Raw genomic sequence first — 14,001 nt, forward strand, 5'->3', positions numbered from 1 at the left:
GGGCTCAGAGCCCCCAGAGCAGTAGATAAACAATAAAAGACCCAATTTCTAAAAGCATCACTTATTTTTACTAATACATATGTCCCTCTGCCTGGAATCCCACTGGGAGAGATGTAATGAGGAAATCCTAGACTAAGCCTTGTAATCACTTTTATTGCTCAATGAAGACATTTTGAAAGTGCTTGAGTTCAAGTTTTTCAGAATCTAACTTATCTTTCCCTTTGGCAGTTCATCCATCTCCCCCCTCTGACCTTTCTGTAGAACATATGAAAGCCACAGAAGTCAGTTTATACTGGAGTATGCAGCCTAAGCACAAAGCAATTAAGCTGCTATGTCAGATGGAAAATCGCCACCCAAGTGGGCAAGTGGAACTGGTAAGAAATTTAAGTTTCAGTCTAGACAAGCAACTGCTGGTTTTGGATATGGAGTATAGTCTATTTGTTTCATGGTTTTTAATACCATGAGTAGTGGGTGGGTGAACCACTGGCCCTTACTAGGTGGAAGGCCAAATGTACACGTGTGTGTGTGATCGAATCACATTCTAGGAGAAATGTTCAGGCCTTTGAGGCTGTCAGTGTTGGTGGAGACCAGGTGAGAGACAAAAGATGACTGGAAAAAGGCTAATGTCGTTCCCAGCTTTAAAAACGGGAAGGAGGAGGATCCGGGGAACTACAGGACAGCCAACCTTACCTCAGTCTCTGGAAAAATCATGGAGCAGGTCCTCAAGGAATCAATTCTCAAGCACTTAGAGGAGAGGAAAGTGATCAGGAACAGTCAGCATTGATTCACCAAGGGCAAGTCATGCCTAACTAACCTAATTGCCTTCTATGACGAGATAACTGGCTCTGTGGATGAGTGGAAAGCAGTGGACCTGTTATTCCTTGACTTTAGCAAAGCTTTTGATATGGTCTCCCACAGTATTCTTGCTGGCACGTTAAAGTAGTATGGGCTGGATGAATGGACTATAAGGTGGATAGAAAGCTGGCTAGATCGTCGGGCTCAACGGGTAGTGATCAATGGCTCCATGTCTAGTTGGCAGCCAGTATCAAGCAGAGTGCCCAGGGTTGGTCCTGGGGCCAGTTTTGTTCAGTATCTTCATTAATGATCTGGAGGATGGTGTGGACTGCACCCTCAGCAAGTTTGCAGATGACACTAAACCGGGAGGAGTGGTAGATATGCTGGAGGGTAGGGATAGGATACAGAGGGATCTAGACAAATTAGAGGATTGGGCCAAAGAAATCTGATGAGGTTCAAACAAGGACAAGTGCAGAGTCCTGCACTTAGGATGGAAGAATCCCATGCACTGCTACAGACTAGGGACCGAGTGGCTAGGCAGCAGTTCTGCAGAAAAGAACCTAGGGGTTACAGTGGACGAGAAGCTGGATATGAGTCGACAGTGTGCTCTTGTTGCCAAGAAGGCTAATGGCATTTTGGGCTGTATAAGCCAGCAGATCGAGGGACGTGATCATTCCCCTCCATTCGACATTGGTGAGGCCTCATCTGGAGTACTGTGTCCAGTTTTCGGCCCCACACTACAAGGATGTGGAAAAATTGGAAAGAGTCCAGCGGAGGGCAACAAAAATGATTGGGGGGGGGGAGCACATGACTTATGAGGAGAGGTTGAGGGAACTGGGATTGTTTAGTCTGCAGAAGAGAAGAATGAGGGGAGATTTGATAGCTGCTTTCAACTACCTGAATAGGGGGTTCCAAAGAGGATGAATCTAGACTGTACTCTGTGGTAGCAGATGACAGAACAAGGAGTAATGGTCTCAAGTTCCAGTGGGGGAGGTTTACGTTGGATATTAGGAAAAACTTTTTCACTAAGAGGGTGGTGAAGCACTGGAATAGGTTACCTAGGGAGGTGGTGGAATCTCCTTCCTTGGAGATTTTTAAGGTCAGGCTTGACAAAGCCCTGGCTGGGATGATTTAGTTGGGGGTTGGTCCTGCTTTGAGCAGGGGGTTGGACTAGATGACCTGAGGTCCCTTCCAACTCTGATATTCTATGATTCTATGAAATTCTATTGTGAGCAGCAAGGTGGGTGAGGTTTTATTAGACTTCTGTTGGTGGAAGGGACAAGTTTTTGGGCTTCACAGAACTCTTCCTCGTGTCTAGAGAAGATAACCAGAGTATCACACCACCAATAGATGTCTCCTGCCTTGTCTGTCTTATATCCTGCCACCAACACGGCTACACCACCACTGCAAAGGCGACTGAAAACAAACAAGTTATTGAGGCTGTCTCTGTGGGAGCAGCAAGATGAGAGATGAAATTCAAGAGCTAGGTTGGGACAGAGCCAATGGAGAGACTTTAGTAGTGAGTGATGTGGTCTGATCAGGTGAGGAAGAGAATCTTAGCAGTTGCATAATTCATAGGTATTTAAAGTCAAAATGGACTGCAGTTGTCATCTAGTCTGACCTTGTGCATAACACAGGCCATAGAATTTCACCCAATGATTTCTGCATCTAGCTCAACATGGTTGAATTAGAACAAAACGTGTAGAAAGACATCCACGGGCAAGCTGTCCCAGTCGTTAATCACCCTCACTTAAAAATCAGCATTTGTTTCCGGTTTGAACTTTCACTTTCCAGTCACTGTAAATCTTGGGAGAAGCAATAATAGAGGCTACAGGTGAGGAAGATGCATGTGTCTGGGTGGTGGGAAAGGAATGTGGCCATGGACAAGTGTTTTTAAAATGTTGTGGAGCAAATAGCAACAAGATTTAGTGGCAACCTGGTTGGATGAGGAGCAGGAAAGGAAGATGATGCCCTGTAGCTTGTGAGCCTGAGACACAGGAAAAAATGGCTGTATGAATAGCAATGGCAAAAGGAGAGAATGCAGAAAGCTTAGGAAACAAAGTAAATTGCTCAGGCTTGGCCATGTGAAAGTTTGAGGAGCTGAAAACCATCAGGATATGTCAGAGTCAACTCCTTTCTCAAGACAAGATCAAGCAACCAGTCGGGAGGGGCAAGGGAAGAGGTATAAGGAACACTAAAAGCCAAAGAAAAGGTGGCCCTGCCCAGTACATAACCTCACTCCCTCCCCCGCCCACGCAGTACAAAAGAGGTGGTACCGAAGCCCCCAGACTCAAGACCCTCCAAAACAGAACATGACCATAAATTGTAAGGGGTGGTACCAGGGCATACAGTACAGGTATAATTAAGCCTACTAAAAAGGAGGCGAAAGGATACAGAGCAGTGGATATGCTTTTTTGTTAACCCCAATAAACATTGCATTGCCTGCACTTTGGACTCTGGCCTTCTGCTTTCTGTTTGGGGAGCAAGAACCAAGGTTGGGTGGGGCAGTCCTAACAGACCCTCCCATTGTCTGACCCGCCCATAATTTTGCACAATTGTGAAAATTTAAATAGATAAAAATTGTAAAAAGTGTTTAAACATCAATATTGAATAAAATTACAAAAAATTAAAATTGCATTCTGGCAAGCCTATGGATAAGTAATTTAACAACTTGTAGAGGCCTGTGTTTTCTGGGACAGGTGATCCTGAATTCTCTTCCTACTGACGACCAGGGAAGTCTGTGCAGCCTCATTGTGCGGTTCTGCTGATGACTGTGATGTCTCTGTGACTAAAGAACTGTTGCAGTTGGCATTTAGACTTCCCAGATATATTATGCTGACTAGTTTGCATATACATTACTGCCCTCTATTGGATAGAATGTAGACTTGCTGCAGTGTGTAAGAGCTTGCTACCATGTACTGGCAGGAGGCTTTATAAGTCCTTATATTACTGGAGGAAACGGAGATTTCAGCTTCCATTCCAGTGGTAGAGGCCTGTGTGTAGGGGGCAGAATGTCCTGAATTACAGCTTGGAGTCTGTGCAGCTACAGCATGTAGTATAGCTGATGTCCATGAAGACTTGTGTGAACATTCAATTTTCTGGCTTTCCTGACCCCTCTCAGCCTGCTGGACCTGGAGGAAGGTTGCAGCAGAGTCCATAACCTTGTTCCACATACTTTAGTGAGTGTTCAGCTTGTCAGTTCTTCACAAGTTGATCTAGGGTTCCCTATGGTGCAGTCCACACAGGGGCAGCTCAGCTCCAGAGTATTAAAGGACAAGTAAAGCTTGAAAGCTTGTCTCTCTCACAAACAGAAGTTGATCCAATAAAAAAAAAAAATATATTACCTCACCCAGCTTGCCTCTCTAAGTAAAGCACAAGCAGGAGTGTTCCACTTTTGTAGGACGTGTAGATGGACAGGCCTCCCTGAAGATCTCCCAGTGGCTGTTCTGTCTCAAGTGTGCCAGCTGCGGGAGATCACAGATGATAGTTTAGAGGAGGGGACTATACAAAACATGGGGTCCCTATTGCAGACCCACTTTATCTTGGGCAGGGTTCATCCTAATCCTTTTGAGGATGGTAGCAAGTGGGGGGAGGCACCTGAAGGGAGGGTCCAATGTGGAACATGTGTATACTAATATCCCAATGGCATGTACGTGTCCAGAACATAATCCTATTTACCTGATCCTAGTAAGGAGGTCCATGTAGGTAGATATTTTAAATATATGATAAAAGAAGGGGGCAAATGGACACCAGCAGAAGCACCAGAGGCAGAAGTGGGAGAAATAGGTCTCACTAATTACACCTTTTTCAACCTACATAGATAAAAAATTAAGTAGCAATTTTGGCAGACCAACATGAAGGGTTCCTATCGACAGCATTACAAAAGGGGTTAATAGAGCTCTTTGTGGGCCTCCCATATGTCCATGTATTTGGGCCTACTCTGACTTTTCCAGCATGTTTCCACATAATTTTCTGCATTGGGTCAAACTTGACAAGGCAGATGTAATAAATGTGCTGTTGATTGAAGCGGGGGACAGAAAGACATCCTGAATCTCAGCCAACAACCTCTTTCTCATGATAGATGTCTGAACCCTAACCATGTCACATTTCTCCTTTGCTTTTGCAGCACAATAGTTCAGTTGTTGAGTCAAATTCATATCCACACCTCACCCTAGGTGGCTTGCTGCCTTTCACCAATTATGCCTTTAGAATGCGCTGTGGTGCAGCTAGCCACTTCTGGAAATGGAGTGAATGGAGCAAAACTCTAAGATTCAGAACAAATGAAGCAGGTGAGTTCAGTCCATTGGGACGGGGGAGTGGGGTGAGGCTGAAACTTGCTCTTCAAGTTGCTGTTCGCCGTCTGGAAATACCAGCCAGCTCCTTGTCATTGGTGTATGGGGCTGGAGAGGAAAAGCAAGCCTAAGAGCTGCAGGTATTGGGTCAATACCATTTTAAAATATGTGCACACGTGCACAGAACAGACTGATTGGTGCAACTTGAGCTTCAGGTGAAACCAGATAAGGTTTCAGAACTCCAGGTGCTTTATCTGAACCTTGTCCCAAACTCAATCCCATCACTTTTTTCCCTGACCAGGGAGGTGTGCTAGTTGACTCTTCTTCTTCCCTTTGCCACTCCCAGCATATCTTCAGCTATCTTCTAGGATATCTCTGCCTTGAATTATACCATTGGCTCCCTCCTCCCTATAACCCCCTCTTCCTATGCCTCCCCAGACTGTTGGCATAGCACATCTTTAAAAAGTTCTGTTTGTTTGTCTGGAATCTATTACTCTGTTAGGTCTCCACCACTTTAAATCTGAATTTCTGGTGCTTGATAGAGCCCAGAATGCACCAGATGAATCAGAACTGGTGAGATATGAAGTGGGTGCTGATGTACCACTGAACAGGCATAGTAGTAGCTGTGCGTTTTGAGTGTGGAGGCATCATTCAGTGGTGGGAACATCCATGTGTGTGTTGGGGAGGGAGGGGAAGTGGGGCTTGGCACGGAATGATCCAGGAGTCGTTTCTGTAGTTTCAAGGGAGTTTCAGTTTTTGGTGTGGAGGCACAGGGTCGGTGAGTTTTGGGGTCTCGCTGTGTTGCAGGTGGGATGGTCTCCTTAACAAATATTAGGAAAGGTTTGGACAGTTCACCCTTCCCAATATACAGCAGCTTTGTTTTATGTGATTGATCGCAGCTCCCTCAGGGAAACTTGATGTCTGGAGAGAAGTTACCCCAGTTTGGGGAGGACGGAATGTGACCTTATTCTGGAAGGTGAGTCTGGGCACAGAAATGGTTAAGAACAGAAATGACTGGCACAGTATCTGGGGTATTTTTCCTGGCAGGGTGCAAGATTTCGCTCTCATTTTAGTTTTCCATATGATGTGCTGCTCTTGTGACAATGGAAGCCATACTCACCACACTGCTTACACTGGTCTTGAGAGAGTCTGGATTTTTGTTCAAGAAGCTGTGGATTTGGACCATATGTTGCCTTTTTTTTTTAGTGGAACCTCCATTTCCCCCCAAGAAAATGAAGTTATGTTATGTTTGGATGCCAAAATGATTTTTTAAAAAGTTAATGGAAAGCCTACTTTTTTAAATTGTCCATTCAATAAGCACAAATAGGAAACAACATACACAAGTCCTTCAGATTGCCTTATTTCAAAACTCTCCGTAATTTAAAAAAATATTTCTATATGCACATATAAAATATGGGTTAAGTGGAAATAATTGTCATTTGTTTAATGTCATCCTTTAAGTGAAAACCAATTCTCTCTTTCCCCCCCTGTAAAACAGAGTATCACAAGTACAGTATCCTTCTGACCCTTAAAAGCTTCTACCATAAGAATCATGCCAAATACAATTTGTAGTAGTGTAAATTTAGCTGCAGATTAAATAGATCTTGAAATATTTTCCATTTTTTCCCAGCCATTTCCAGACTTTAGAGCTAATGGTGGAAGTATTTCATTTGAGATATCCTGGGAAAAGTTAGAGAATGCCTCTGAGCCTGAACACATCTCCATTTCTGCATTACAAAACAGTACTACAATTTCCATCGATAACCATTCCTACAAAGTCAGCGTGGCAGCAAGGAACAATATTACTTCTTCACTTCCTTCAGTGATGATCATCTCCCGGGCGACAGATAATGGTTTGTGTATCTTCAATCCAATTAAAATAACTTTTGTGGGTGCTTATCTTGTATAGTTATTTTACAGTCAGTAATATTTTATTTATCATCATGGAATAATTAATCTAGTCTTGGAATTAAAATGACTGTTTTGCCATTGATGTGTTTGAAAACTATTACCGTTTATCAATGGAGATCACTAAGCCTGTAAGATAATAGCAGTATTTGTATCTTTATCTATTCCCCATTTTCCACCCACCTAGGGTTTCCACAAATATAATATGGTACATTCATGGGGTTATCCCAGTGAGCAAAATACAGATGGGTTTAACCAACAAGGTCCTCAATCCTGCATTTGCATATGGATGCAAGGATCCTACTTACATAGAACTCATGGCAGGATCAGGGTCTAATGACCTACTATTTCGGGCTCCAGTTTTGTGAGCCTGCAGTTCAGGTCCTGATATTACAGATTTTAATGCAGTCTCCCAACTAGAAGGTATTTGAGTAATTAGCCTCTTAGTGGTAGGGATCAACTTTCAGGGTCCTTTCCCTATTAGGGGTGAGTATTTCATAATGATGAAACATTATTGAAAAGAGAAAATCTGAAGTTTTACTGGCATCCAGTCATCAGGTACAGTAATGGCAATACTAGCATAGTAATTCTACCAATCTTAATTTGACCTAAAGTATAGGTCTTCCTGCTAGAAAAGATATATATTCTAGATAGATAGATATACTATTTTGTGAAGTGCTTTAGTTCATTCTTTCCAAGGTGCTGAAGAAAAGGTTGATCATACTGACCTTGAAGAAGAAAGAGTTAATGGCACAGTTGATGGCATTTATATTTCTTGGAAGGCCACAAATGCATTTGATGGATACATTGTCGATTGGTGCAACTTTCCGAGGTCCCAGCATTGTGACTTTCAGTGGAAGAGATTCGATTTCAACACCTCCAGTTGTCTCATCAACTCAGGTGAAAGCAGAACAATTCTTCATTAAGATGTTTATGCTGCAACTCTTTGTTAGGGCATTGGGTGGCATGCACCTGAATTTTAGGAAACAGTTTCTGGGAAATCAATTATTAAAGTCTAAAACAGGGGTCAGCAATCTACGGCACATGTGCCAAACACGGCACGCGAGCCGATTTTGAGTGGCATGCAGCTCCCTGCCGCGGTCCCAACCCCCAGCCCCACCGGTCTCCCCTGCGGAGGCAGGAGGCAGAAGCTTGGTTCTGCGGCAGCCAAGCTTCCCCTCTCCCCCACTTCTTCCCCCAGTGTGGTGTTTTCCTGCCCCTCCTCCTCTCCATCCCTGCGCCAATCAGATGATGGCCCTAGCGAGGGGGAGGGGGAAGAACGGCAGCGTGCACACAGCTTCGTAGAGGACGCAGAGAGAGGTAGGGATGGAGCCTGGGGGAAGGGGGTGGAACAGGGCATATCCCTTCCAGCCCCCTGCCATGAGCTGCTCATGGCAGGGGGCTGGGAGCACCGCCCCGAGCCGAGCACCCCAGCCCTCTGCCCTGCACCTCCACACACCCCCACCCCTCTGCTCTGAACCCCCCACCCCAACACACACCCATCCCTCTGCCCTGCACCCCCACAGCCCCCTCCCTCTGTCCTGAACCCCCCCACCCCAACACACACCCAGCCTTCTGCCCTGCACCCCACACCCCCAGCCCTCTGCCCTGAACACCCCACCCCAACACACACCCAACCTTCTGTCCTGCACCCCCACAGCCCCAGCCCCCTGCCCTGCACCCCCCCCACCCCCCAGCCCTCTGCCCTGCACCCCCCACACCTCCCCAGCCCTCTCCCCTGATCTCTGAAACCCCCCCACACACATCCCAGCCTTCTGCCCTGAACCCCCTCCCCCAGCCCTCTGTTCTGACCCCTGAAACACCCCCCCCCAGGTCTGGGGTCCCAGCCGCAGGCCCTGATCAGCCCTCTGCCGGCCTAGGTGAACAGAACGCTGGGCTGGCAGCGAGCTGAGCAGGCTGGTGGCGTAAGATCAGTACTTTAATTTAATTTTAAATGACGCTTCTTAAACATTTTGAAAACCTTGTTTACTTTACATACAATAGTTTAGTTATATAGTATAGACTTATAGAAAGAGACCTTCTAAAAACGTTAAAATGTATTACCGGCACGTGAAACCTTAAATTAGAGTGAATAAATGAAGACTCAGCACACCACTTCTGAAAGGTTGCCGATCCTTGGTCTAACAACTGCCCAGTGTGTCAGTTTTCTTTCACAGAATCATAGACTGTAGGATTGGCAAGGACCTTGAGAGGTCAAAGTCCAACCCCCTGCACTGAGGCAGGACCAAGTAAAGCCCATCGTTGACAGGTGTTTGTCCATCAGGACCATCTGTGGTATTGTTTTGTTTACTATCTTGATCAAACACCACGAACAGGCGGTCAGCATTACTAGAATTTAGCTGGGATTCGGTTTCAACACCTCCAGTTGTCTTACCAGCACTAAAGAGCTGTGTTTCCTAGGTCCTCCTTTTGGTAACTACAGTGATGCAAGATCAGGATTTTTAATGAATTATAGATCTCTCTATAAATCAAACGTGGTTCTGTTTTCTTACCTAAAATTACTGAAGCTTAATCTTTTTAAAAACAGTTTTATTATTTTCTAGCTGCTTTCAGGCCTGGAGTGAGATACAGCTTCAGGGTTTATGGATCTCTAGCTAATGAAGATTTTTTCCTGGGGAAGAAGGTTGGGTACACTAAAGAACAGGGTAAGCTGAAAACACTTTACATGTGTACATATTTGCTAAATGGGGCTCATGAAAATAGAGGGGAGTTCTGTAGCTGTACTGTCTTTTCTCTGCCTCCTTGCACTTAACTACAAGCAATGTTTGACATACACAATGTTGCTTGCTTCCCCCATTCCCATTGCATACATGTAATAAAACCCTATAAAATAGCCTCTGGTGACTGCTGTGAGGCAGTTTGGTTAGTACAGATCTCAGGAAAACGAGAGTCCACACCAGTCAGGGAAACTGAACTATAACAACATTAGCAATAACTATGATTAGACAGTTGTTTCTATGCATGATGTAGATGGGCCACAGATGTTTTGCGGTACCAGGAGGCTTTCAGGAAGAACAGGCTTAGTTCAGTTTTTATTTGAAAATCATGCTGTTCAGTTTATAAACAATGCAAATTTAACAAGAGACAACAGATGGGAATTCAGGAGCAATGCCAAGTGAAGAGATAAATTTTCTAGCAATTAAACAACATGTTTGTCAATTTCCTTCCTTCCAGCTCCTAGCCTCAACCCTCTAGAGGAAATAACTGAGATGACTTCCCATACTGTAACCATAACTTGGGATTCTTATCCCATAAATGAGTCACAGCCTGGATTCATAAGAGGTTATCATGTTTATGTGAAAACCATGGAAGAAGAATGCAGTTTGAAGGGATCCACTAAACATGCTCTTTCAGGTAATTGATTCTTTGAACCCAGAAAGCTGTACATCCATCAATCCAATACATCACATACTGAAATGTGTGAAAGGCTGCACATTTTTTGCTCAGGAGATCAATAAACTGGAACCTCCTGAAAAGTTCTTCACACTTACATGTTAGGCAGATAAATCAACACACTGGGGAATAAATTGAATGATTTTGACCTCTAAAGTGAGGTAACTGTTGCCTTCTCGACAACTGAGTGTAGAGTGCTCTTAATTGACAGAAGCAGGACTCTACTAATACACAGAGGATTATTTAGGGCCCCATATTGTAGGCCATTATGCAGGGAGCTTCCATTGACTTCAGAGTGCACTTCACAGGTGGAATGGCTGCAGTATCAGCTCCCTGCATTGCACTGAATTTCCATCTCTTATGAACTGAGTTCTGGCAGAGTTTTCAAAATTCCCACTCATTCTCTTTTTGGAAGACAGACGAAGAAGCTGCTATCAGTTTTATTATGAGAGTGGGGATTTTTAGAGGTAGTTAGGTCCGATTTGTGTGCTGATGTTTTCATAGCTTTAGGGTTGGGGCTCTGTGGAAATTCCCCATCTGGTCCATTTGCCTTATTCCATTAAATGAATATGTGCATAGCTCTGCTCTCAGGGCCGGCTTTAGGCCGATTCCCCTGTTCGTCTAGTGGTGAAGCTGACCTGGGGACTGTGTTAAGCATTTGTGACCCAGAGCTACTTGGCATATCGTCTCTGATTTTCCTGTCCCGCATTGAACTCTACTCAAGATGACAAAATTTCAGTGCATCCAAATTCTCAGACCCTCCCACTGAATGCAAAAAAAATTGTTTATTCTTACCTGTTGATTTCTCTTCTCCAACATGGACTGTGTCCTGATTCACACCAGTGGGTCCATTCCCCTCTTCTGATAGGACTGGTGTCAGGTAAAGCTGCATGTCTGCGTGAGCCTGGGCTGTCAGGGGCCTGCCCACCAGCATCCTGTCAGAACAAGATTAACTGTGGAACAGTCGGCACTACTGTAACTGTACATACCTGCAAATATTCCCACCCAGGAAGGGTGTAAGAGCAAAGCCTTACCACCCCCCACCATCTGATATACTGAGGCTGGAGAGGATGAGGGATGTGGCTAAGAAACACTTGAAGTGGGAACAGATTGCAAGCCCTAGTTTCTCTGTGTCCCTTGTACTGCAGGCATTTCTGCCTCTCAGCTATCAGTAAGGTGCTGCAGGGTGGGGGATGGAGGGTGCAGAGAGAAAAAAAGGACAGAGGCAGATCAAGAAAACAAAACCCGCTGAAAAGCTACTAACAAAAGGTAAGTGAATTGTGGAAGTGGAAACAGAGCTCGTAGCTTGGCACAAGCAGAGACTTCGGACAGGAAGTTGGTGGCTGGTCCCCTACTGGATTGGCTCTCTCAGACACACTGTTGCTGCTATCTCCAGTCCAATCAGAAGAGGTGCCACGCAACCCAGCAGTAATGAGTTAGAGCAGAGATTCTCAAAGGAATGTATTCTGCAGGGGCATGAGAAGCCGCTCTGCCTTGAGAGCTGGGAGGCCAGAAAGCAGCGGCTGCTGGCCAGGCGCACAGCTCTGAAAGCATTGCCACTGCCAGTAGCAGTGGAGAAGTAAGGGCAGCAATGTGCCACCCTTACTTCTCCGCTCCTGCTGGCAGCAGTGCTGCCTTCAGAGTGGTGTGCCTGGCCAGCAGCTGCCACTCTCTGCTCTGCCTTCAGAGCTGGGCAACAGTATATGTACTTGTGTGGCAGGAGCTGTGGGGGTGTAAAGGACTATCGACACAAAGAAGGGGGACGCGAGAACCACTGAGTTAGAGCACATCCCCTTCCTGAAGGGCAACGCACATTAAAAAAAAATTGAGAGTAATGGTTTGTAACATCTCCTTTGATTATAGATGGTACAGTCCTATGTAAATACACTATAGAAAACCCAGAAGAAAAGAGATACATGGTGAAACACCTGGTGCCAGGAACAACATATGCACTGGCAGTTACAGCTTACACCGGTGGAGGAGAGACTCCCATCGATGGCTATATATATGTAGATACACCACATGACCGTGAGTTTTGAAAATGAAAATATGTATTTGAGGGGCTGGGGGGGGGGGGAGGAGGAAGGGAAATTAGCACCTATAACTGCTGGCTTCTTTTCTAAAAAGAAAAAAAAAGTTTATTAGATTAGGTAGAGATGAATGGATCTGAGAAAGATCCCAGTTAAAAGATGTATTTATTAATGGATGCATTCAAATAATACTAATTGCCAAATTAAACGTTTTAGTGCTTGTATAGCTCCTTTTACCTAGAAACATTACAACATATTTAAAGCATTTTGCCATGTTATTTAAGCCTCAAACACCCTGCAAGGTAGCTAAGCAAATGTATACCCACTTTGCAGATAACACTGAGGTTCATTTACAGAATGAAACCAGTGACAGAGTTGAAACCAGAACCCAGGAATACTGACTCCTGGTCCTCTTCTCCAAATACCAGACCATACGAGAGTACGAGAGAGGAATTTTATTTAGTTCCAGCTAATTTTATAACCTATAGAAGACTATAAACCATTTCACATACTGGCTGTTGCTTTCATGACCAAGTAGTTAATTTATGTGCAAATAAGAGCGCTGGACTTCCTAACACTGATTTGTTTGAAAAACTGGCTTACAAATCCACCAACTCTTGCGTCCCATGCTAGATGTGACCAACGAAGGGTCGCTGCATGAGAACCATGCTCACTAACAGTGGCCATATTAGACAGAGAAAAAAAAAAGAGTAATTACTTACCAGTAATTCTGTTTGCTTGAAGATGTAACACCAGAATCTGACTCTTGGGACTTGTGCACCCAAGCTGAAACTCCCCAACTTTGTCCTCAGAAGAAGTGGGAGTGTTGATTATTGCACGAAAACCATACGTTTTACACTGAGCAGCATGCACTACCACTACACCTCAGTGCCTAGACCCTCCCAGACAGCTAGTGAATTGTATGTGAAAGCAAGGGCTCCTAACCCAAACCAGTGAGAAGTAAAATAAAAACCCATAAACTAACACTAAAAAATGTCCCAAGAGAAGCCATCCCTTCTGCCCCCTTTGGTTAATTTAATATCAAAACTCAATTTACTGGTTTGTTACACCACTGCATGACTCCGTTGGTAACTATTGTGGAAACAAACTCTGGAGGTTCAATTCGGTTTGGTGCTGAGCTCCCTCAACTCCCTTGATTTGGCACTTGGAACACTGTAGTATTGGGGCCTTTGGCCCCCAATAAGCAAAGCACTTAAGTGTGCCCTTACATCCTATTTACGTCACTTCTTTCTTTTTACAGGGATAGATGGATTGGAGATGTTTAAGTGCTTTGCTAAGTAAGCGTCTTCACCGCAAAAAAAAAAAAAAAGTATTTTTTACATTGGTGTAACCGTTTCAGTGTAGCACCCTAGTGGAGACAAGGCATAGGCAGTTTTTGCTTCAATGTTGCTGCTTGAGGTAAATCCCAGAGGGACATAGGCTTGACCTTGAACAGTTACATCAAGGTCAGAACTACACATGCTTTGTCTCTATTGGGGTTTTACTGCAGGATAGCAATCTCAGCATAAAAAACACACACCGTTTTTTGCTGTGAAGACATA

General features: G+C 44.6%; 1 protein-coding gene across 2 annotated transcripts in view; it reads left to right on the forward strand.

Annotated features, from left to right (window-relative positions):
• The window catches only part of OSMR (oncostatin M receptor), a 73,267-nt gene that overhangs the window by 56,449 nt on the left and 2,817 nt on the right, over window positions 1–14,001 (forward strand). For both annotated transcript variants that reach the window (XM_034774309.1, XM_034774308.1), the window contains exons 8-15: window positions 229–374; window positions 4,922–5,084; window positions 5,987–6,063; window positions 6,718–6,940; window positions 7,695–7,895; window positions 9,560–9,661; window positions 10,191–10,370; window positions 12,273–12,437. In XM_034774309.1, the coding sequence (XP_034630200.1) occupies window positions 229–374; window positions 4,922–5,084; window positions 5,987–6,063; window positions 6,718–6,940; window positions 7,695–7,895; window positions 9,560–9,661; window positions 10,191–10,370; window positions 12,273–12,437 (1,257 nt within the window). The remainder of the gene's footprint in view (window positions 1–228; window positions 375–4,921; window positions 5,085–5,986; window positions 6,064–6,717; window positions 6,941–7,694; window positions 7,896–9,559; window positions 9,662–10,190; window positions 10,371–12,272; window positions 12,438–14,001) is intronic.

This window comes from Trachemys scripta, chromosome 6 (genome assembly GCF_013100865.1).
Source record: "Trachemys scripta elegans isolate TJP31775 chromosome 6, CAS_Tse_1.0, whole genome shotgun sequence".
Taxonomy (NCBI): Eukaryota; Metazoa; Chordata; order Testudines; family Emydidae; genus Trachemys; species Trachemys scripta.